We start from the raw sequence: 21079 nt of genomic DNA on the forward strand, positions 1-21079 counted from the left end.
AGATTTTATCAGCGCTGATATCAGCGATGGCAGAGCCCAATTGTCTCCGCAGGGCCCTTGCGCAAGGCAGCGGGACGGGAGCTGGGAACGGGACCTGCCCTGGCCCTAAAGAGCAGAGCGAGTGGGGACACAGCGGGACCTGAGCCGGCCCTAAAGAGCAGAGCGAGCGGGGACACAGCGGGACCTGCCCCGGCCCTAAAGAGCAGAGCGAGCGGGGACACAGCGGGACCTGCCCCGGCCCTAAAGAGCAGAGCGAGTGGGGACACAGCGGGACCTGCCCTGGCCCTAAAGAGCAGAGCGAGTGGGGACACAGCGGGACCTGCCCCGGCCCTAAAGAGCAGAGCGAGTGGGGACACAGCGGGACCTGCCCCGGCCCTAAAGAGCAGAGCGAGTAGGGACACAGCGGGACCGTACCACCCCGGAGGTCCCTTCCCTGCCCTGACCCTAAAGAACAGAGCCAGCCAGGGACACAGCGGGACTGTGCCACCCCGGAGGTCCCTTCCCTACGGCGGGGCTGTAGCTGCCTGGGCCACTCAGAACGAAGCCCCCCATGAGATAAAGGCCTCTGATAACCCGGCTGGATGGATGGTTTATCCCGCGTAGCCGAGTGTGGGCTCGTCAGTGAAACGCCAGCCTGACCAAAACCCCAGAGGTCTGGCTCCGTGACCCCTCCTGCTCATCACTGCTGCTGTTGGAGCAGCCCTGCTCCTCCTGGCCAGGCAAAGCTGCTCCCTCAGCTGCCTGAGGATGCCCTCTGCGTGTGTCCTCAGGGCTCAGTCCCCACTAATGCCTTAGGATTTAGCTTTCATGTTTTTAGATTTTTTAAAAAATATTTTTCAGATGCTGCGCTGCTTTAGCACCCCAAAGCTCCATAGCCTGTCAGCTGCTGTTCTCCCATTTTATTCAGACAAAACCATTCCTCTCTAGGCCTGGAACTCGAGGACACCTCACTGTAAACAACAGTGAACTGCGGAGAGCAAACTGAGAGTAAATGACTTCATTAGCTGAAGCTGTAATTGGAGGATTAACCCTTGATACATAAATTAACCAAACTTATAAAAGTGTGAAAAACTTGTGACCATCGCCCATCTCGGGTGTAGCCCTGAGAGGCTTTTGGCTGCCCAAGGTGTGCCTTTGGAGGCCTTCAATAAATACCTGCTTTTATTATCTTAATTTTCTCCAGCCTCTGTTTCAGGTAGCCACTCCGAGGCATCACCAGCCCCTCGGGAGCCTGTCCAGAGCCATTCCTGATGGAAAAAAGGGGAGCAGAGCTGCCTCCAGCCCCGGGTATCTCCCAGGGGGAGAATGGCTGTCCCAGGCAGCCTCGGGAATGCAGCAGGCCAGCGGGAACGCTCAGGGAGTCCCGCACAGCCGGGGCCGCAGGAGGCAGCTGGCCCCGGGGAGTGACAGGCTCCTGATGGCAGCAGCACGTGGAGCATCTTCATGTGACATCCACAGGTGGGGCGGAGGGGAAAACAGTTTTTATGCGTTGCTATGGAGTCATGATTAGCTTGTGTGTCTTCAGAGCCTGCCGAGGAGAAATGAAGGCTATTTTCTTATATAGATGTCATGAAATCAATCCCGGCAGAATTTCGGGAGTCAAAGGCTAAGCAGGTTTGCCTGAATGCCTCCTGTCACTTGATACACAAATAAATCTAGCCAGGGGACCTGAAACAAGTGTCACTTGTCAGCCAGAGTGGGCACAAAAATGACATTTTAGTCTCGTTTGGAGCTGTTTATGCACACAGCAACACAACAAACGTGCGTTCAATAAAACACGGCAATTATCCTCACCCAAAATGAGCCTCAGAAAATGAAGCAAAAAACCACCCTTATTGCAAAGGGTGACTTCAGAAGAAACTTTTCCCTTATTCTCTCCAAACGCTAAAAGCAAACCTGATGTTCTTCTTTTAAAATGTGTCTGCCTCTAGCTCTTTGGCACAGGTTTGCTGCTGGGAGGGCCGGCAATCTATTTAATGACTGCATTGACGTCAATAGCATAACTGAAATACTTACTAAGATGCATGAGTCCAACTTTCGGGGGGTGTGTTCGAGGCAGGCGGGCGCAACACGCGGAACGGACTCGCGGCAGGAATGAACTCCCCCCGGAGAGCCGGGAAGAGCCTCGGCGTGGCCCGGTGCTGCCTCGGCCCCGCTCGGAAATTGGCCTTGAAGCGCTCTTTCAATGTGACGAGCGGCGAGAATCGCTGCGGCGCTCAGCAGCCCTCGTTTAGGCGCGTCATTAAGCTCATTATCTACCTGATTTCTCACACGGATTTGGTTAGTTTCTGAACGATCCGCATCGTGCCTGCGCCGCATCCTTTAAAAATAATATCTGTAGGTGCTCACAATGCTCCGTTTGTGCACGCAGCCAGCGACTCTGCGGCTCAGCTGCTCAGGAACTCGTGGTTCCTCTGCACTCCCGTAAAAGCCCAGAGCACCACAGCCATTTGACTTTTACAGTCGCTCTCCAAATCAAAAGGTCAAATCTTCAGCCAAACTCCCAGCAAAGAAACAGAGTTTCAAAATGAATCCACTAGTCCGTGGGTGCCCAGAGCCATTCTGCACGTGCCGAGCAGAGGAGGATGGTGCAAGAGCAGCAGCTCCGTGCTAATTACTCGGGATCCAAGATATTTGTAACCCAGAGCTCACCTGGATGCACAAGGCTCCCTAGCTCCTACAAAAACTTGGGGCTCTCAGCAGCACGGGCATTATCCACTCTCTGTTTATGCTTTACACAAAGGTTCGTGCACGAGTCTGTGTACGTCCTACACCCACAGGAAAAATGAAAGAGTACGAGTTTGGAGGTCGTGTAAAGGCATGTGAGAGGAGCAAACGTGCCGAGGTACAGGAAAGCAGAGCTGAGGCACAAGGAAGAAAAACACCGACCCTTCCCTCCCATCCCCAGAGAGGAATTTGAACAAAGCTTTAATCCCCTGAGCCCTGAAATGCTGCAGGTGACATATCCCAAAGGGCAGCACCCCCCAAGCCTGGGGCTGTGGCAGATATCAGCAATATTGTGCCACTAATTGTGAGGAGAACTGCCACTAGTGAGTGCTGAGAGTATCCAAGGGGATCTTGAGAAGAGTCTCTGCAAACCCCCCCAGTCTGGGAAAAACTCGGTGCTGTTTGATCCACAGCTCTGTGATTTGCTCCTGTCACCATTGGTGACATAAACGTGGCAGTGGATCACACAGGAATGGGAAAACATTGCCCATCCCAGGACTGACGGTGGGGGAACAGAACAGGTTGGGAAAAGTTTGTACCAAATTTGTGGAAGAATGAGAGGCTTGGACTGACGGTGGCAGCCAGGTGATTTAATTCAGAAAAGTGATTTAATTCAGAGGGAATAAGGGTCACTGAAGGGAATAAACATGGAAGAAGGAACAAAACCAAGCAGGAAAAGCCAGACTTGCTGCTGGTTAAAGGTGGGATTGGCTGAATCATTGGGTAGGACCTGCAGACCTTTCACTGGGGCCCGGGGAGGGGAGAGCTGGAGGGAGAAGGGAAGGCGCTGATCCATTCCTGAGCCCAAGGTGGCACAAAGGTCACCGAGCGTAACTGTGGCAGAGGCCACACTCAGCAGAAACAAAGGGGGACAGGAGAAAGAAACCTCAGGAGAAAGAGCCCTCAGGGACACTGCGTGACACCACGTCTCTCATTGTTCCTGTAACCCAGAGCTGGCTGAGCCCTGGCCCTGCACAGCTGCTGGGGATGCCACACACCACAGGAACCCCACAGCACTCCCACCATCCTGCCCAGCTCATTAAGGACTGACGGACTTTTGCTATGGCTTTGTATTTCCATGTTATGGTTTCTCGGTTAATTCATAAAAGTGATTTTGTGCGTTCCTGTGAGCTGCGGTTATAACAAAATAACAGGAAAAATCTGCCAGATTTACTTCAGCTGATACCAAGGACAAAACACAGGATGTTCAATCCATATTGCCCTTCCTTCTCTGGCTGTGCTTGCAAGGTTAAGAAAGCTCTGAAATACGCGGTGACACCAGCACTGCCTTTCAAAGCCCTTTGTCCCAGGAAAAAAACGGCCAAAAGTTTTTCTGCTTAAAGAAAATGAAAGCAAAAAAGAATTTCCTCATTTCACCACAGCTCATTTATTCCACCACGGGCCTGGGTCCTCAGTGATGTAACACCAGCGACAGATTTGGCTGTTGCTGCTTGGAAAATCCTGGAATATTCCAGCTGGAGTAAATAGCTGGCGTATATTCCTCGCAGTGCAAATGCTGGATGTAATTTGCCTCCCTCCAGGGTAATTTTATTAATGCAGCCTCGTTTGCTTTAAGCCCTGAGCTCTGTATTTTTCAGAACAGGATATAAATCACCCCAATAATGACAAATCAAAGGAGACATCCACAAGATGCTCACAGTGATGTCAGCGGGTTGTGGTAAAGCAGTGAATCAACGGGTGACATTGGAGGGTTAAAATCAAATTCCGAGCTTCAACAAATCTCATGAATCTAAGCCCAGACCATTCCAAAAACAGTCTTTTATCTGGAGAGATGTGAAGCAGCCTGGTCCCAATCAAAACACAACTGCTTCCTTCTGCAAAACCTTCAGGAAAAACACTCTGCATCCTCTCAGCCACTGGCACAGAACTGGAAGAGTTCTGATAGGAAAATCTCTCCTTCAGTTCATCGTTTCTAAAACAGAAGCCATCAACGGGGGAAAAAAAAGGTGCAAACACTGAAAAAGTTCCTTAAAAATCTCTGCTCTTGCTGAATTAAATGGAAACTTCCTTAGAAAGTCAAGGGTTGTGATTGTTTTGTGCTGCCTGGAAAGGAAGTCAGTGTGACAGTGGCTGTGAAGAGGCAGAGGAAGGTAATGACCTGAATTTAACCAAGAACCCCAGGATTTTCTACCAATAATGCCAATATTGGCTGGTTTGTGTAGGAAATCTCACAATTTCCTATTAAACTCAAAAATGCATCTCCTTCTTACCTACAAAGTGTCTCAATTTACCGAAGCTGTAATGATCCAACTCACTTTTTAAAATTTTACTTGAAGTTTTCTCCTAAAAGCAGCTAAGATTCATGGTTAAAAACCTATTTACTTGAGGGGCCCAAATCCAACCTTTACAAGGTAACACAACACTCGCTCTACAGTTCTGTGTGTCAAACACTTCATTACTAAAGGAATTTTCATATATTCCCAGCATTAGAAGCTTGGATCAGCTAAAAAGTACCAAGTGTCCTACAGGTCTCGTTGGAAATAGCATAGAAAAATATCCCCAAAGTGTTAAAAAGTTGAGAGCAACTTTTTCCATGGAAAGTGTTAAGAAAACGAACCTAAAAATTCCTGGAAGGGCATTCTCTCCTCACTATTAGATTGTCTAACTTACATAAACAGATCCATTGAAAGCCTAGGAAATTTTCCATGATATTTTTTTTTTTTCCACACAGGCACAAATTCAAAGGCTCACTAGACCCAGCTTTGGATCAGGTGATGAGCTGCATTCCTGCTGGCTGTGACAGAAAGAGAAGGAGTTTGAGATTGTGATGTCCAGTTTTGTTTTTTGAATCAGAGGTTTCCATCTCCCATTAACAAGTTTGGAGGAACCTAACGTGGAAGTGTCCAGGAGTCTGTGTGTCCCCTGAGAATAAATAACACACAGCAGGAGAGGAAATGATAGTTATCCAGGCTTCACACGCTGTAAAATTAAGCTTTATTAGTCCCTCCAAGCATGTAATTATTGGAAGGGCTGAGATTAAACTTTACAAATGGGCACTGATCCAAATCTTATCTCCTCCTCTCTGGAGCAACCTTTGAATTAGTGCAAGTAAGGCCAGCTCTGACCCTGAGCGGGGTTCTACAGCCCCTCAGCCTGGCTAAACCCAGGTCCCAAAGCAAATAAAGCTGTCCTAAGTAATCAGCTTCTGCTGCTCATCCTCGTCCTTCCCCTGCCTGAGCAGCCCTCACAGTGCTGCCCACCCCACCTTGCCCTGGCACCCCCTTTCCCAGCAGGAAGCCAAGGAAGTCTCACCCAGGAAAGGTTTGAGTACACAGATCACATGGAAACAAACTGAAATAAACAGAATAAAAAAAAGACTCAGCTGTGCCTGAGCCTGTTCAAGGCTCGTAGGCTGGGGCTTGTCCAGGCCTGTGCTCACAGGGACTCACAAGAACAGCAGCCACTGTGGCCATGACTATCAAACCAAAATCATGTTCATCTCCTGTGCTAATACACCAGCAGAAACCCCAAACCAAACGATTAAAATAACAATATTTGGAGCCTGGTAGTTGTCTCCTGTGAGTCTTGCAGGAGGAACCCAGACCCGCACCGGGGAGGGGGCGGGAGAGCAGCTGTGAGCAGAAGTGGGCAATAAATGTTGAGCGCACTTGGCCTGGCAGCCCACCCCCAAATCCCACATGTACCTTGCAGGTTCACTCTGGAGACAGGTGGCTGACTCGTGGCTGGAGATCTCCTAAGAGGGAAAAAGAATTCTCTGTCAGGAGGTGGGATTTTATCTTTCCAAACCCTGCCAGCTCCCCCATTTAAAAATCCTTTTCTATTATCCCAAAAAAACCCAAACACTTCACAAAGGTTTGTTGAGCAGCATTGACAGATCTGTTAGGAAAAGCCAGAGGTGGCTGCTCCCTGCCTGTTCCATGGGCTGGAAAGGAGGAGAAATGTGCCACTGTCCCATGCTGCCTTTGCAACTTTGTGCTCAAAATATGTCTGAAGGCAGCAAGGGCCAGGCTCTGGTGGCTCCCCCACAGCCAAGGCCTTTTCCCATAAAGCTTTTCCCTACGGAGTCTGGAGAGTCTGGAATGGACCCTGAAGTGATGTCAAACTGCTGCAAGGCAATGCCACAGGTAAGGTCAGAAATGTGCCTTTAAAGCCTCCAGTTAACACTGGAATTGCTCCTGAAGTGAGGAAGAGGATGCTGCAGTCACTGTTGTTTAGTTCTGAAACAGCTGAAGGGCACTTCGTGGACTCTGAACAACAATCTCAGCAGCAATTCCTGGATTTTGGAGGGGCCAAAAGCTATCTGAAAAAAATTGGTTCAAGTCAAGCCAACAGGGTCTGACTGGAAAGGTGCAGATTCTCTCCAAATGTCAATACAGTTCCCTGTGAGGCTTGCCAAACAAAACTGTTGATTTTCCAAGCTGAAACCATCATCAGAGACTTTTTCTAAAGGAGTTAAAAAGAGTTGACACCAAAATCAAGACACTTCAGTTTGGATTGACTGCAGTACTTCAGGCTGACCAAAAATGAAACTTCGGGCTTCTGCTTCCCTAAAGAAGTTTCAGATCCATTTTAACTGAAGCCAGATTTCCCCACACTCTCCCTTCGCCAACCTCCTTCCTAACCCCAAATTTCGGAGTCAGCCACTGAACTGCAACATCCATTATTCGCCAGCTCTCCTTTGAAGCTGGAATCAAAGCAGGCAGAGCGGCTCAACTGTGCTGCAATTGTAGCTCCGGGGGTTTCTTCAGAAGTGCTCCGGGAAGGCCTCGCTGCCCAGGTGAGGTCTGGAGCGCAATTCCAGCCCTGCTTCCAGCCCTCCACAGCCCGCTCCGGCAGGAGCCTCCCTGGCATCCGAAGGCTGTTCTGGCAGGATGCGCAGGACCCGGGCTCTCGGAAGGGTTCAGCACAGGGCACACACGCTGGGCGCTCAGTTCCCTGCAAATGTGCCCCGACCTGCCTCTGCTGAGCCTTTGAAAAGCCAAATCTCGAAATCTCTAAAAAACAGAAACTCCCCGACAGGGACAGCACGCCGCGGCTGCAGCACTCGCAGAGCAGAGGGATCCAAGCTCAGAGATCTCCAAGCCCTGAGCTGCTCAGACATGCCTTTGGGGGGGTGGGGAGGGACGAGCCGCTGCTCCGTGCGCTATTCCCCGCTCCAGAGCCGGCACCGCTCCCGCCATCCTCAGATCCAGGTGCCCATCCTGTTTTCCAGGCAGGCAGGGATGGGAGATGCGAGTTTTGACAGCACTGTCCTTCCTCAGCCACCACGGCGCTCCAGCGGCTCCCGCTGCCCGCTCCTTCCCTCCTGCCGCAGGGCATCACACCGAGCAGGCTCCGGATGCTTCCCGACCGCGTCCCGGGCTGCAATTGCCAAACTCCGGCACTCCAAAGCCATTAATCATCCTCTCCTCTTTTCCAATCAGGAAACTGTCTCAAGAACCCTGACGTTAAAGTCCAAAAAATATGACTGCCAGTTGTTTTTTTTTTCTCCAGGCCTTTAACATTCATATTTTCCAGCAAATATGTGGGACAGCATCCTCTTTTTCTTTGCTCGGGCCAGGAGGGGTGGAGGAGGAGGAGGGAAAAAAGGAGGAGAAGAGAAGAGGGGGTAAAGGAAAGCTGAGATTCTCATGATCCCCAGAGCAGAAGTTTAAGTAAAATATCACATATCATGAGACAGATGATAAAATCATGAGCTGGCAGCATGGCTGCAACCCAGCAGAGCTCTTTGGAAACGGTGCAGGAAGCTCTGCAGCACCTGGAAGCACATTCCACCATGGACTGGGATGTTTGGCATGGGATGGTTTAAAAATTTAATGACTTTTACTTTGGCCAGGCAAACACTTTATACCTCAATCACATCTGGGAATGCTTTCCAAAGGACACTGTAAGATGCCTGTGTGTCCCACAGGTTACACCCTCACTTCCTTCCGGCCCCATCCAATTTCAGATTCCTCATTAGGAACTGCCAAAATGCCCGAGCTTTCCAAAAAAGCAAAGCTTAAAAAAAAGGAATATTTAAGCCATCTGTTTTTTTATTAACCCCCACCTTGGAATGCAGCGGTTCCTTCCCATCACAATTTGCCAGCAGGGAAAACCTCACGCCAGGATAAAATGCTGGGCTTTATGTGAAATAAAGATGGTGAGCTCGTGGTGGGCACCAGGTGATGCCACTCACACCTGGAGTGGAGCGAGCCTGTGGTGTCCCACTGGGGACATCCCTGCACCTCATCCTTCCCTTCTGGAAGTGCCAGTGCCAGGGTGGGATCAGTGGCACGGGTGGGTGCTCAGCAGACCTCGCCAGGAATGAGTGATGGTTTGAGGCTGAACGGCTCTCCTGGGGCCCCGCAGGCCAGAGGATGACGATGACAGGCTCAGTATAAATAGCCAAGGGGAAACGGTGGTTCCGGACAGAGGCCTAAAAAGGAGTTTGTTTGGTTTCTCCTGTTCAGCAGGTAGGAAAAACAACATCCTCCTCCTGAGTGCATCACCTTCCTCCTTCAGAGCAATCCGTGTCAAAGGAAGTGATGTGGGATTCAGCTCTCCGGGCAGCCCTCTCGCAGCTGAGCTCCAGGATGCTGCTGCTGGGAAATCCTTGTTGTCCCCAGAGCCCCAGGTTTGGGGTGCCCCCCTTGACATCTGCCCTTTGGCCATGAACAGCTCACGTGAGGTTGGCTCTGTTGGGTAGAGCCAGGTGCTGATAACATCAGCTCTGGGGGTTTGGTCCCTCTATGGGCCAGTTAAGACTGATTCTGTTGGACTTGATTCCGCTGGATCCCTTCCAACTTGGACAATTCTGGGATTATTATTGCTCTGTGAAGCAGTGCTGGAAATGCAGGGCAGGACCATTATGGAATGCCTGGGATAGCCAAGGTGGCCACGTGATGAAGATCATGGAATTGTTTAGGTTGACAGAGACCTCTGAGATCACCAAGTCCAACCCAGCACTGCCAAGGCCACCACTGACCTGTGTCCCCAAGTGCCACATCCACTGGGATTTTAAATCCCTCCAGGGATAAGGACTCCACCCCTGCCCTGGGCAGCTGTGCCAGGGCTGGGGAACCCTTTCTGTGAAGAAACTCTTCCTGATATTCAAATAAACCTGCCCTGGCCCAGCCTGGGGCTGTTCCCTCTCCTCCTGTCCCTGTTCCCTGGAGCACAGCCCGACCCCCCCGGCTGTCCCCTCCTGTCAGGAGCTGTGCAGAGCCACAAGGGCCCCCTGAGCCTCCTTTTCTCCAGGCTGAGCCCCTTCCCAGCTCCCTCAGCCTCTCCTGGGGCTCCAGACCCTTCCCCAGATCCATTTCCTGCTCACTCTCCAACACCCTCAATGTGTTTTTCTGTGGTGTGGGGCCCCAAACTGCCCCCATGATTCATAGTGGACATTGCACAAGATGAAACACAATGCCTGCTCTTCAGGGAGGACCTGAGGGATGAAGGGATGATGGGATGAGGGGATGAGAGGATGAGAGGTGAGGAAATGAGGGAATGAGGGAATGAAGGGTGAGGGAAAGAAGGGATGAGAAAATGAGAGCATGATGGGATTAGGAGATGAAGGGACGAGAGGATGAACAGATGCGGGGATGAGAGGATGAGGCGGTGAGGGAATAAGGGGTGAGGGAATGACAGGATGAGAGCATGAGGGGATGGATGCCATGAGGGGATGAAGGGAGGAGAGGATGAGGTGGTGATGGAATGAAGGGATGAGAGCAGGAGGGGATGAGGGGATGGACGCCATGAGGGGATGAGAGGATGAGGCAATGGGGGAATGAGGGGTGAGGGAATGAAGCGATGAGAGCATGAGGGGATGGACGCCATGAGGGGATGAGAGGATGAGGTGGTGAGGGAATGCAGGGATGAGAGCATGAGGGGATGAAGGGACGGACGCCATGAAGGGATGAGAGGATGAGGTGGTGAGGGAATGAAGGGATGAGAGCATGAGGGGATGAGAGGACGAGGCGGTGAGGGAGTGAAGGGCTGAGAGCATGAGGGGATGAGAGGACGAGGCGGTGAGGGAGTGAAGGGATGAGAGCATGAGGGGATGAGGGGATGAGAGGACGAGGCGGTGAGGGAGTGAAGGGATGAGAGCGTGAGGGGATGAGGGGATGAGAGGACGAGGCGGTGAGGGAGTGAAGGGATGAGAGCGTGAGAGCGTGAGGGGATGAGGGGATGAGGGGATGAGAGGACGAGGCGGTGAGGGAGTGAAGGGCTGAGAGCGTGAGGGGATGAGGGGACGGGCGCCATGAGGGGAGGGCAGAGGGCGCCCCCTGGCGTGGCGCGCGAGCCGCGGCGGAGCCGTGAGGCCATGGCGGAGCCTGAGGCACCGCGGCCGCCGCTCCCCGGTCCCCGCCGCCCCGGCTCGGGCCCCGCCGGCTCCTCTCGCGTACGGAAGGAGCTTAAAAAGCCAGGCTTACTTGTTGGAGGTGCCGTGTAAATTGGTGAGAAGCGTGAAGTTGTTCCTCACGCTTCTTAGGCTGGCCAGCACCTGAGGGAGACAAAACCGCAGGTGTCACCTTCTCCGCTTTAATGCGTTAGAAAAACTATTTTAGAGGCCAATGTGCCACCAACTCACCTGGGCGAAAGGTGTGACAATCAGGTCGTCGCCATGCCTAAGGAAAAACGGAGAAAAATGTATAAATTTCTGTACAAATCTACCTTCAAACAGAGTGAAATTCACCTCAGGGAAGGAGCGTTTTCACGGGGTTTTCCTCACGAACGTACCCACGCAGCATTTAGTTAACACCACATAAAAGCTTGTTCTTAATGGAAAGGTCACCGCGTATATCCAAAACAACCGGCTGGAGCGAGCATTCAGACCGGGAACGCCAGGCAATAAAAGCCAGGAAATTCAAAAGTTAAGGCTCACGCTTGCACCGCGGTGGAAAAAAACCAACCGTAGTGGTGCGGGGAAAGGTCACCTTTGAATTTCCTGGCTTTTGTTGATCTCTGTCGCAGTCTCTAACCTTGTTCAGACGCCGGGTTTTGTCCGGCTCTTTTCATCATGGAAGATTTGAGCTGAAGTTATGAGCAAAATACACCATTGCCAGCAATAGGAGGGATGATTTTTTTTTTTTTGCCTTTTTTTTTCTTCTTTTTTCTTTTTTTTTTGGTATTAGTTATGGTACTTGAGCGTGTATGGAACATTCTGTATGATTTACCTAACTGAGAGATGGCAGGGTATGGAATCATTGAAAGGTTTGGCTTGGGAGGGAGCTTGAAGCCCATCCAGTCCCATCCCTGCCATGGGCAGGGACATCTTCCAGTACTCCAGGTGGATCCAAACTCCACCCAGCCTGGCCTTGGACATTTCCAGGAATCCAGACGCAGCCACAGCTGCTCTGGGCACCCTGTTCCAGGGCCTGCCCACCCACCCAGCCAGGAATTCCTTCGTAATATCCATCTAAATCTACCCACTTTCAGCTTAAATCCACTCCCCTTTGTCCTGTCCCTCCATGCCTTGTCCCAAGTACCTCTCCAGCTCTCTTGGAGCCCCTTTAGGCTCTCTTAGAAGCAACATTTGGTCAATTCTATTCTTAATCCCATAATTAATAACAGGATGTACTGAGCAAGGGCAGCAGAGCCAACTCCAGGCTGCGCCAGGGCCCTCTGGAGAGTTCTCCCCCAGCACTGGACCCCTCCAAAGAGGGATTCTCCCCGCTGTGCTGCCAGAGGTCATCCCCTCATCCTCACTCAGGTATCTGTGCTGTTAAGCCTAAATTAAATGAAACTTGTCTCCACACTCACGGAGACTCTGTCCCAATGCTAACAGAGCCTCGATGCCCACAGTGGATGGACACTTCAACTGTAGACAGCCACGAATTTGGGGGAAATTATGGGATTCCCCCACCCCAGCACACTGCTGGGAATTGTTACAACCCACCATTTACACGAAACACTATTTGCATAATTTGGAATGTTTCCTTCAATAAATATTTACTCAGTTTTAACTCATAGCAGGGATATTTTCTTGCAGAATTCTCGTGGATCTGGCTAATATTCAGATTTCCATTCCGTGACAAAACTTTCGCAACAGCTCAACTTCGTTTAACGAGCACGGTTTTTATAGCTTAATGGACATTTTAAAACTTTAAAATGTGCCTCTCAAAATAAGGGGCTGGGAATCCAGGACACTCTGTGGGTATCGATCCCCTCGAGCTCAGCCATCTGCCTCGGCTCATTTTCCACTCGCTTCTAGGGAACAGCCCCAAAACAGCATGGGCAACAGCAATACTGTAAATAAAAGTACAGCACAACTTCTCTCTTACTCCAGGATACGGCTTTGAAAGCTCTTCTGCTAAATTGTGGAGAACATGGGAACATTGGAGGGATGGGATGGGATGGGAGAGGATGTTGGATCAGCACCTGTTTTGTGCATTCCAGCTATGAAATGTGCCAGAACCACCCCTAAGCTCCTCTTACCAGAGCTCCGAGGATTAGAGCAGCACAGGAAGCTCTAGGAGAGTGTAAAACACGAGCTGAATGGATGCTTACTGTTCGCTCGGCAGGGAGGAGTTCCTGGACATGGTCTTTGGTGAGAGGTCATAGTCGCTGTCGGATCTGTAGAGGAACGACTCGCGGCGCTGGCTGTGGCCCGGGAACGTCGTGTGCAGGACGAGTCCCGACGAGGAGCTGGCCTGCGGGTCCAGCGGGCTGCGCCCCGGCGACGGGCCATTCTCCACATCGAAGCTGCGAACGGAACACACCGCGGGTCACACTCTGCCGCGAGAGGGCTCGCAGGGCACGTGTCACCTCAGTGCGGCTCACCGTGTCACCTCAGTGCGGCTCACCGTGTCACCTCAGTGCAGCTCACCGTGTCACCTCATTGCAGCTCCCACTGTGTCCCCTCAGCACGGCTCACCGTGTCACCTCAGTGCAGCTCACCGTGTCACCTCAGTGCAGCTCCCACTGTGTCCCCTCAGCACGGCTCACCGTGTCACCTCAGTGCGGCTCACCGTGTCACCTCAGTGCAGCTCCCACTGTGTCCCCTCAGCACGGCTCACCGTGTCACCTCATTGCAGCTCCCACTGTGTCCCCTCAGCACGGCTCACCGTGTCACCTCATTGCAGCTCCCACTGTGTCCCCTCAGCACGGCTCACCGTGTCACCTCCGTGCGGCTCCCACCCTGTCACCTCAGTGCAGCTCCCACCGTGTCACCTCAGTGCAGCTCCCACTGTGTCCCCTCAGCACGGCTCTCTATCACCGTGTCACCTCAGCACGGCTCTCTACCACCGTGTCACCTCATGGCGGCTCCCACCGAGTCACCTCAGCATGGCACACCGTGTCCCCTCAGCACGGCTCTCTGCCACCGTGTCACCTCAGCACGGCTCCCACCGTGACACCGGCCTGCAGCCACCAGAGCCGCTTGCCAGCCCATCTCTCCTGAGTGCCAGGAGGACCCTGCATGGCCATAAACATTTACCCCGGAAATTTATCCCTGTGCCAGCTGCCTCCGCTCACGCTTCCTTCAGCACGGATGTCGCGCAGCTGAGCACAGCTCTCAGCACGAGCACACAGCAGCTGAAGAGGGCAGGGATCAGAGCAGCACCAGGCAGAGCAGAGATGATGGAGAATCCATCCCTGGGAGGGTGGGCAGGCCCTGGCACAGGTGCCCAGAGCAGCTGTGGCTGCCCCTGGATCCCTGGCAGTGCCCAAGGCCAGGCTGGACAGGGCTTGGAGCAGCCTGGGACAGTGGGAGGTGTCCCTGGCATGGCAGGGGTGGAATGGGATGGTCTTTAAGGTCCCTCCCAACCCACACCATTCCAGGATTCCATTATTCTAAACACCCCACTCCACCCTCAATGCCTTTTGCACAAGCCCTGGGGTTCAGTTTGCCAAACCTCACTCCAAGTCTTACGAGCACAACAGGGACTAAAGGCACCACAATGTGACAACACTCTCCAGCCCAGCCCTGTGCCCATCTGCTGCGGAGCCAAACCCTTGAAACCCTGCAGGATTTGCAAGCACTTGGCAGTTGTGGGAGCTGGATGCCCAAACCATGTTTTATCCATTCAAGGTATCAGTTCAGTGAATTTTAAACAGCTGTGCTGTAAAATGAAGGGCTGCTTGAAAACAAAACAAAACAAAAAACCACTAAACTTTTTGTCACCTTTTCCATTTTACACCCGCTTTCTTGTGCTTTCGTAGCTTGGCTGCTGTAACCCGTGGCTTGAAGTCACCCTGGCCACTGCAGCAATGCCACCCCTCGTCAACGCTGAAAAGGAGCAGGTTGGCCTCCTTCGCCTTTGGGCCTGACAGAAACACCAGACGTGTGGCCATGGCCCGGAAAGCCAAGTGAGGTACGGCCATGCTCAGGAGGAATCCCCTTGCTTTTGGAAGTCAGGTTTTGTCTCTTGCAGTAGGAGCTGAGTGCTCGCTCCAGCGCCTCATCCCATGCCGGATGTTTTCCCACCAGGACACGGGGCTGTGGTTCCTGCCACGCCTTTCTCCATCCCTCCACTCCTTAATCCAGATGATTCCCTGAGCACAGAGGCAGGGAAGACCCCATCTCTCCCTCCTCTCTGCAGGGAGAGCTTTAACTGCAGCAGGAAGAGCACAAAAAGTATTAATGCCTGAACTTGCCTGAATCCTGCAAGTTTTCCAGATTTCTGCATCACTGGGATGAGCTGGACACATTCAGGCTGCCTTGGTGAGAAGCCTGGCACAACCAATGCCCAGCTGGGACCACCGCGGCTGCTCCAGCTCCTGCTGCCCGCTTCCCACGTTCCCTGCTCCAGCACCTGGAACGCTGCCGTACGGATCACGTGGTTAGTCCAACTGAAAAGTGCTTTTATTCCTTTCCTCAAGTTCAATGTGCAGCCACACCAGCGTTCCTCAGGCTCCTTTTCCTTGGCCTTGATCCAGCACTCAGCCACCCATGTGCTCCGCCAGAAGTTAACAGAAAATTCCCCAAAAAGTGACCGATCCCAGAGTTTGGAGTTACCTCTGCCAGGGCCGAACAGGCACTCCCAGAGGTGCAGCCTGTGAGCAAGATCTTGAAAACCCAGGAATGACTCTGCTGTCACTGCTTTTTAATAGGTACAAGAACTGGAATATGGGAAAATATTCCCCTTGGATGATCCAACATTAGGAAAATGCGACCCGAGACACAGAGCAAGAGTTCGATCTTGTGTCTGTCACCAGCTGCTCCTGGTTTGCACAACACTGGAACTGTCCTGATGCCAAAAGTATCCCCCAAACAAACGCTTGCTGGAATTGGTAAGAACTGCAATGGGATTGTAAAGTTGCCCTCTCAGAGCTGCATTTCCCACTATTTTTTTTCTATTGGAAGTCAACTGCTGAGCTCTGCTGGAAAAACTTCTTCACTGTGTTCAGAGCACTGCACAGACTGTGAGGTCCTCTCCAAAGTTTGCACACCCCAAAGGCTTTGTCCAAGTGGAAAAAAAGCTGCATCTGCCTACTTAAAAATAAGGATGGCAGAGTACAAAGCACAAAAAAACCCCCAAAATTTCCTTTCCAGTTTATCCCCAAGTAACAGCACTCACAGCGAGACACCCCCTTTGTGATATAAATTGTGTTATCTAAACATATGGGCCAGAAATTTGATGTCCAAGGTCCCTATAAATCCTCCAGGAATCCCTGTCTCCATAAGAGACCTCTTTAGGCCATGTGGGAGCTGCCAGCATTCCCCGCCTGGCTCCAACCCATGTTATCAGATCTATTACCAACGCTTCCCGGTGCTGACACTCTCGGGATGACCGTGTGTCTGGAGGCCACCAAGGGATTCCAGGAAACAGCCCTGCCAGAGTCAAACAGGCTCCAGGGGAGGAAAGGTGACAGCAGCACCAGAAGAGCTGCCCAGAGCAGCGGCGGAGCCTCCATTCCTGGAGGGATTTAAAGCCGTGTAAACGTGGCACTTGGGGACACGGTCAGAGGTGGGAATTGATGGATTTGATAATCTTGGAGATCTTTCCCAAGTGATTCCACCATCCCGGTGGCTGGGCCCTGGCCCAGGCAGCCCTGCCTCTCAGCAGCATGGAGCCGGGAAGGATGCTGGCCTTTCCCGGGATGTCTCTCCAGACCCCACGGGCCGGCTCTCCGGGGGGATGGAGGAGCGGGGAGCAGCGGCTGCACAGCACGGGCCGCGGGGCAGCTGCAGCTCCGCTCCCTGATCCCCCCGCATCCCGAAAGAAGCCAGGATCTCAGCGCTCTCTGATCCCCCCGCATCCCGAAAGAAGCCAGGATCTCAGCGCTCTCTGATCCCCCCGCATCCCGAAAGAAGCCAGGATCTCAGGAAGCGAGAAGGAAGGAGACGGCAGGTGGCAGGAGTTAGCTGCGAGCGGGCAGCGGCCCCGGACCTGTGCAAAGCTGTGCCTGAGCCGCGGTAATGAGCAGACAACGGCGAGCCAGGAGAAATCATTGTAAAACACAGCGAGGCTCCGTGAGTCACTGTGCAAACAAAGAGAACGCGTAACAGCAGCCCCCAACTGCTCAAATGCTGCAGCGTTACTGTAACAACTACAGGATCAGAGAACCGCTCGAGCTGGAAGCGACTCGCAGCGACCATCGATCCCACTGCTGGCCCTGCACAGACACCCAACAATCCCACCCTGGCCATCCCTGCAGCTCTGGCAGCCTCGGGGCCGGGACCATTCCCTGGGGAGCCTGGGCAGCGCCAGCCCCCTCTGGGGGAAGAACCTTTCACAACATCCAAGCTAAACCTCCCCGACGGAGCTTCAGCCGTTCCCTGCGATCCTGTCCCTGCTCTCAGAGGACAGATTGCTGCCTGTCCCTCCACTGACCCTCGGGAGGAGCTGCAGACCCTGGTGAGGCTCCCCTCAGCCTCCTCCAGGAGGAACAAGCCCAGTGCCATCACTGTTCTTCATATTTCCACTCCAGACCTTTCACCAGCTTCAGGAACCGACGTCCCTGGATTAGCATTGCCTACCAGTAGTGGGATGCAGCAAAATTTGGCAAAAGGATTGAGAAACAGGAATGTGCCAAGATTTGGATGTAATTCAGAGTCCTTCGAGTCGTCATTGCCAGTCAAGTGGTTTCCATGAGAGCTGCATAGCCCCACAGTTTGCTCTGGAGTATGAAACACAAACACATTCCAGCCTGGCAGACCAGGCAGGATCAGGGATTTTTGTTTATGTTGGGAATTTACACTTTTCTTGAGGATGATAGCACTGACTCTCCAAGAAGGTTCACCATCTGCTTTGCCTTCCCAGAACCATTCCTGAGGACATTACTCCCCATCTCCTAACTACAGTACCATTTCATGATATCAAATGTTTCCAAAATATTTCCAGAGGTTTGGGCAGACTTTGTTAATTATAAAGCTCCTTTTTGAGATTCGTGAGTCTCACCAAGACATCCCTCAGGATTCTTAAACCATAGACAAGGAAAAATGCTGTTCCTTCCCCTGCCTGGCCGCTCTCTAACGCTGTGCACCTGTTCCCCATTATCCGAACAGCTTGCTGCTTTTCCTAAATAATCTCCCATGTGGAAAGGGCTGTGCTTGAAACCATCAGCGCTTAATGGCCCAGGATGGGACACATGGAGCCGGGCACAGCCCTGGCAGGGGCACAGGGCTCCCTGGGGTGACAGCTCACAGCTCCACAGGCATTACTGACCTTCTTCCCCTCCTGACCTTCCCCCACTTAGGAAAAACATGGTGACTCTTAGGAACCCCTTAAAAGTTCAAATCCCTCTGCTGGGTTTGTCCCTCATGTGGCTCCTGACTTTTTTATCCAGGTGAGGCCCCACCTGCAGAGCTGCCTCCAGCCCTGGGCTCCAACATCAGGAGGATCTGAAGCTGTTGGAAAGAGTCAAGGAGGCCCCAGAACTGTTCCAAGGGCTGGAGCCCCTCTGGAGCCAGGCTGGGAGAGCTGGGGGTGCTCCCCTGGAGAGGAGAAGGATCCAGGCAGAGCTCAGAGCCCCTGGCAGGGCCTGGAGGGGCTCCAGGAGAGCTGCAGAGGGACTGGGGACAAGGCCTGCAGGGACAGCACACAGGGAATGGCTCCCACTGCCAGAGGGCAGGGATGGATGGGAGATTTGGAATTAGGAATTGTTCCCTGGGAGGGTGAGGAGGGGCTGGGATGGAATTCCCAGAGCAGCTGTGGCTGCCCCTGGATCCCTGGCAGTGCCCAAGGCCAGGCTGGACACGGGGGCTGGGAGCAGCCTGGGACAGAGGGAGGTGTCCCTGGCATGGCAGGGTGGAATGGGATGATTTTTAAGGTGTCTTAGAAGCCAGCCTGGTCTGTGGTTCCGTGATCCCACAATCTCCAGAGCTCAGTGTCCCCACACCAAGGCAGCAGCCCCTGCAGCCCCTGTGCTGTCACAGCTGCCCGGCGCAGGAGCCCGGCAGCAGCGACTGAAGTGTTTGTAACAGAAGCTGTCAGCTGCTGCTAAACACATCATTAAGCCTCTGCATGTATCCAAAAGCAAAAATATGTGTTTACTTGACTTTGTAATCTCTGAATAAAGAAGTTCAAGGCCAGGTCGGACAGGCCTTGGAGCAAACTGGGCTGGTGGGAGGTGTCCCTGCCCTTGCAGGGGGTGGCACTGGATGGTCTTTAAGTTCCTTTCAATCCAAACCATTCTGTGACTTCAATTCACTCTCTGTTCCTGTTCTCCTGCTCAGTGGGTACAACAGAGACAGAGCAACCAGAGCCCCTGCCCTGCTCCCACCCAGAGCCCAAAACAGACCTGAGAGCTGCTGCTGCTCCCTCTGCAACCCAAATCCACCTTCAGCGGAGCCCCGAGGTAAAAACGAGTCCCCAGAGCCCTCCCAGCTCTCAGAACCCATCCAGCAGCACCGTGGGGAGGCTCCTGGTTTGCACAGCAAATGTCAGGGATTGTATCCAGCACTGCGCTGGATTGGAGCAGCCACCAGGAGATGGCTGGAAAAGAACAGTGGGAGGTAAAAATGAATTTGGATTCTCTCTTAGTACAAAGGCTTCCAAAAAACTTAATCCTTTTAATGTTTACTACAGATAAGCAGCTCGACATTATCTGGTAACAAGTGAACATCATGGGGTTGTTTCAAGTCCCCCAGAGAAGGAATTCTGAGTGCTAAAATCCAGTTGTTATTTTTCCAAATGTACATCCTGGGCTATTTTATCCTCTTCCAATGGTTCTCTGCCATTAATCTCTGGAAAATGCAAGGCACAGTCAAACAAAGCAGACGCCCCACCTCTATTTTTACTTCCAGAGCTTGGAAAGACATATGGATGTAAGCGTGATCATTCCCAACATGGGCAGCAATGCCATTTCCTAAGGGCTTTTTCCTCCTGAAAGTATTCCAGCTAACAACTGATGGAGCAGTTGCCTCCCCACCTACGCAGCTTCGGTATAACAAGGTATGAGTGGCACAGGTGCCCAGAGCAGCTGGGGCTGCCCCTGGATCCCTGGCAGTGCCCAAGGCCAGGCTTGGAGCACTCTGGGATAGTGGAAGGTGTCCCTGCCCATGCCCAAGATCAGCTTGAAGGTCCTTCCCAGCCCAGCCCAGGATTCTGTGGTGCCGCTCCCTGTGCAGCACTGGCAGCTCTGCTCACCCTCCAGGCGTTTCTGCCCAGCACCTCCAGCCACCAGCACCAAATCTCCAGCACCAGCTGTGCTTCTGCTGCATGAAGGACCCAGCTGAGTGTCCCCAAGGGAAAGCTGTCCCTTTTCCCCGTGGGAAGTGCTGGAATGGGTGGCGGGTGGGACAGGTGGCACAGGGACAGGACAGTGATCCAGACCCAGGATTTTGGCAGCACCTGCCCTGTGACACACTGCTGTCCCACGGCACAGATGTTTCCATTCCAGCCACAGGGCAGTGTTTAGCCCAGCCCGGCCTGGCTGCTCTGCTCTGTTCAGTGTCACTTCAGCGTTTCCAGCTTTCCCAGCTCCAGCCAAGCCCTGCAGCATTTCTCAGACTGTCTCTCCCAATCCACAGCACACAGATGTTGGAGGCTGCCTGCGGTGGCCTGGCTCATGTGACAGGGACACTGGTGTCTTCTAGTGGGGCTCCAGGACACCTTCCAGCCCTTCTGCCTCTGGACAAGCCTTGGTCCCTGCCCAGAACCAGCGTGGGGGGATAATTCCACCCAGCAAGTGGAAACACAGGGTCCAGCCCTGCCTTTCCCCCGCTGGGAAACTACCGGCAACAGAAGGCGAATTCCAGTCCTATATTCCATCTTTTATTGATGCATCTTCAAGGACCTCCTACCCCTCTAAAGTGCAATCTGCACTTAACTCCCTTCCCAGAGCCAAGCCCTCAGCAGGGGTCTCCAGGGTCCCATCCACAAATGCCCTGTGCTTCCAGCACATGGGAAAGCATTCCCGGATCCGCACGGAGCCGGAGCACCAGGAGCCTGCTGGCCAGAGCCAGGCTTTATTCCATCCTGCCCTTGAACAGAGATGCTGGCAC

General features: G+C 52.8%; 1 protein-coding gene across 4 annotated transcripts in view; it reads right to left on the reverse strand.

Moving 5' to 3' along the window:
- The window catches only part of PDE4B (phosphodiesterase 4B), a 175715-nt gene that overhangs the window by 47378 nt on the left and 107258 nt on the right, over positions 1 to 21079 (reverse strand). For all 4 annotated transcript variants that reach the window (XM_038143747.1, XM_038143748.1, XM_038143750.1 and 1 more), the window contains 4 exons: positions 13198 to 13392; positions 11279 to 11315; positions 11121 to 11191; positions 6393 to 6442 (listed from right to left, as the gene is read on the reverse strand). In XM_038143747.1, the coding sequence (XP_037999675.1) occupies positions 6393 to 6442; positions 11121 to 11191; positions 11279 to 11315; positions 13198 to 13392 (353 nt within the window). The remainder of the gene's footprint in view (positions 1 to 6392; positions 6443 to 11120; positions 11192 to 11278; positions 11316 to 13197; positions 13393 to 21079) is intronic.

Source organism: Motacilla alba, chromosome 8 (assembly GCF_015832195.1).
Source record: "Motacilla alba alba isolate MOTALB_02 chromosome 8, Motacilla_alba_V1.0_pri, whole genome shotgun sequence".
Taxonomy (NCBI): domain Eukaryota; kingdom Metazoa; phylum Chordata; class Aves; order Passeriformes; family Motacillidae; genus Motacilla; species Motacilla alba.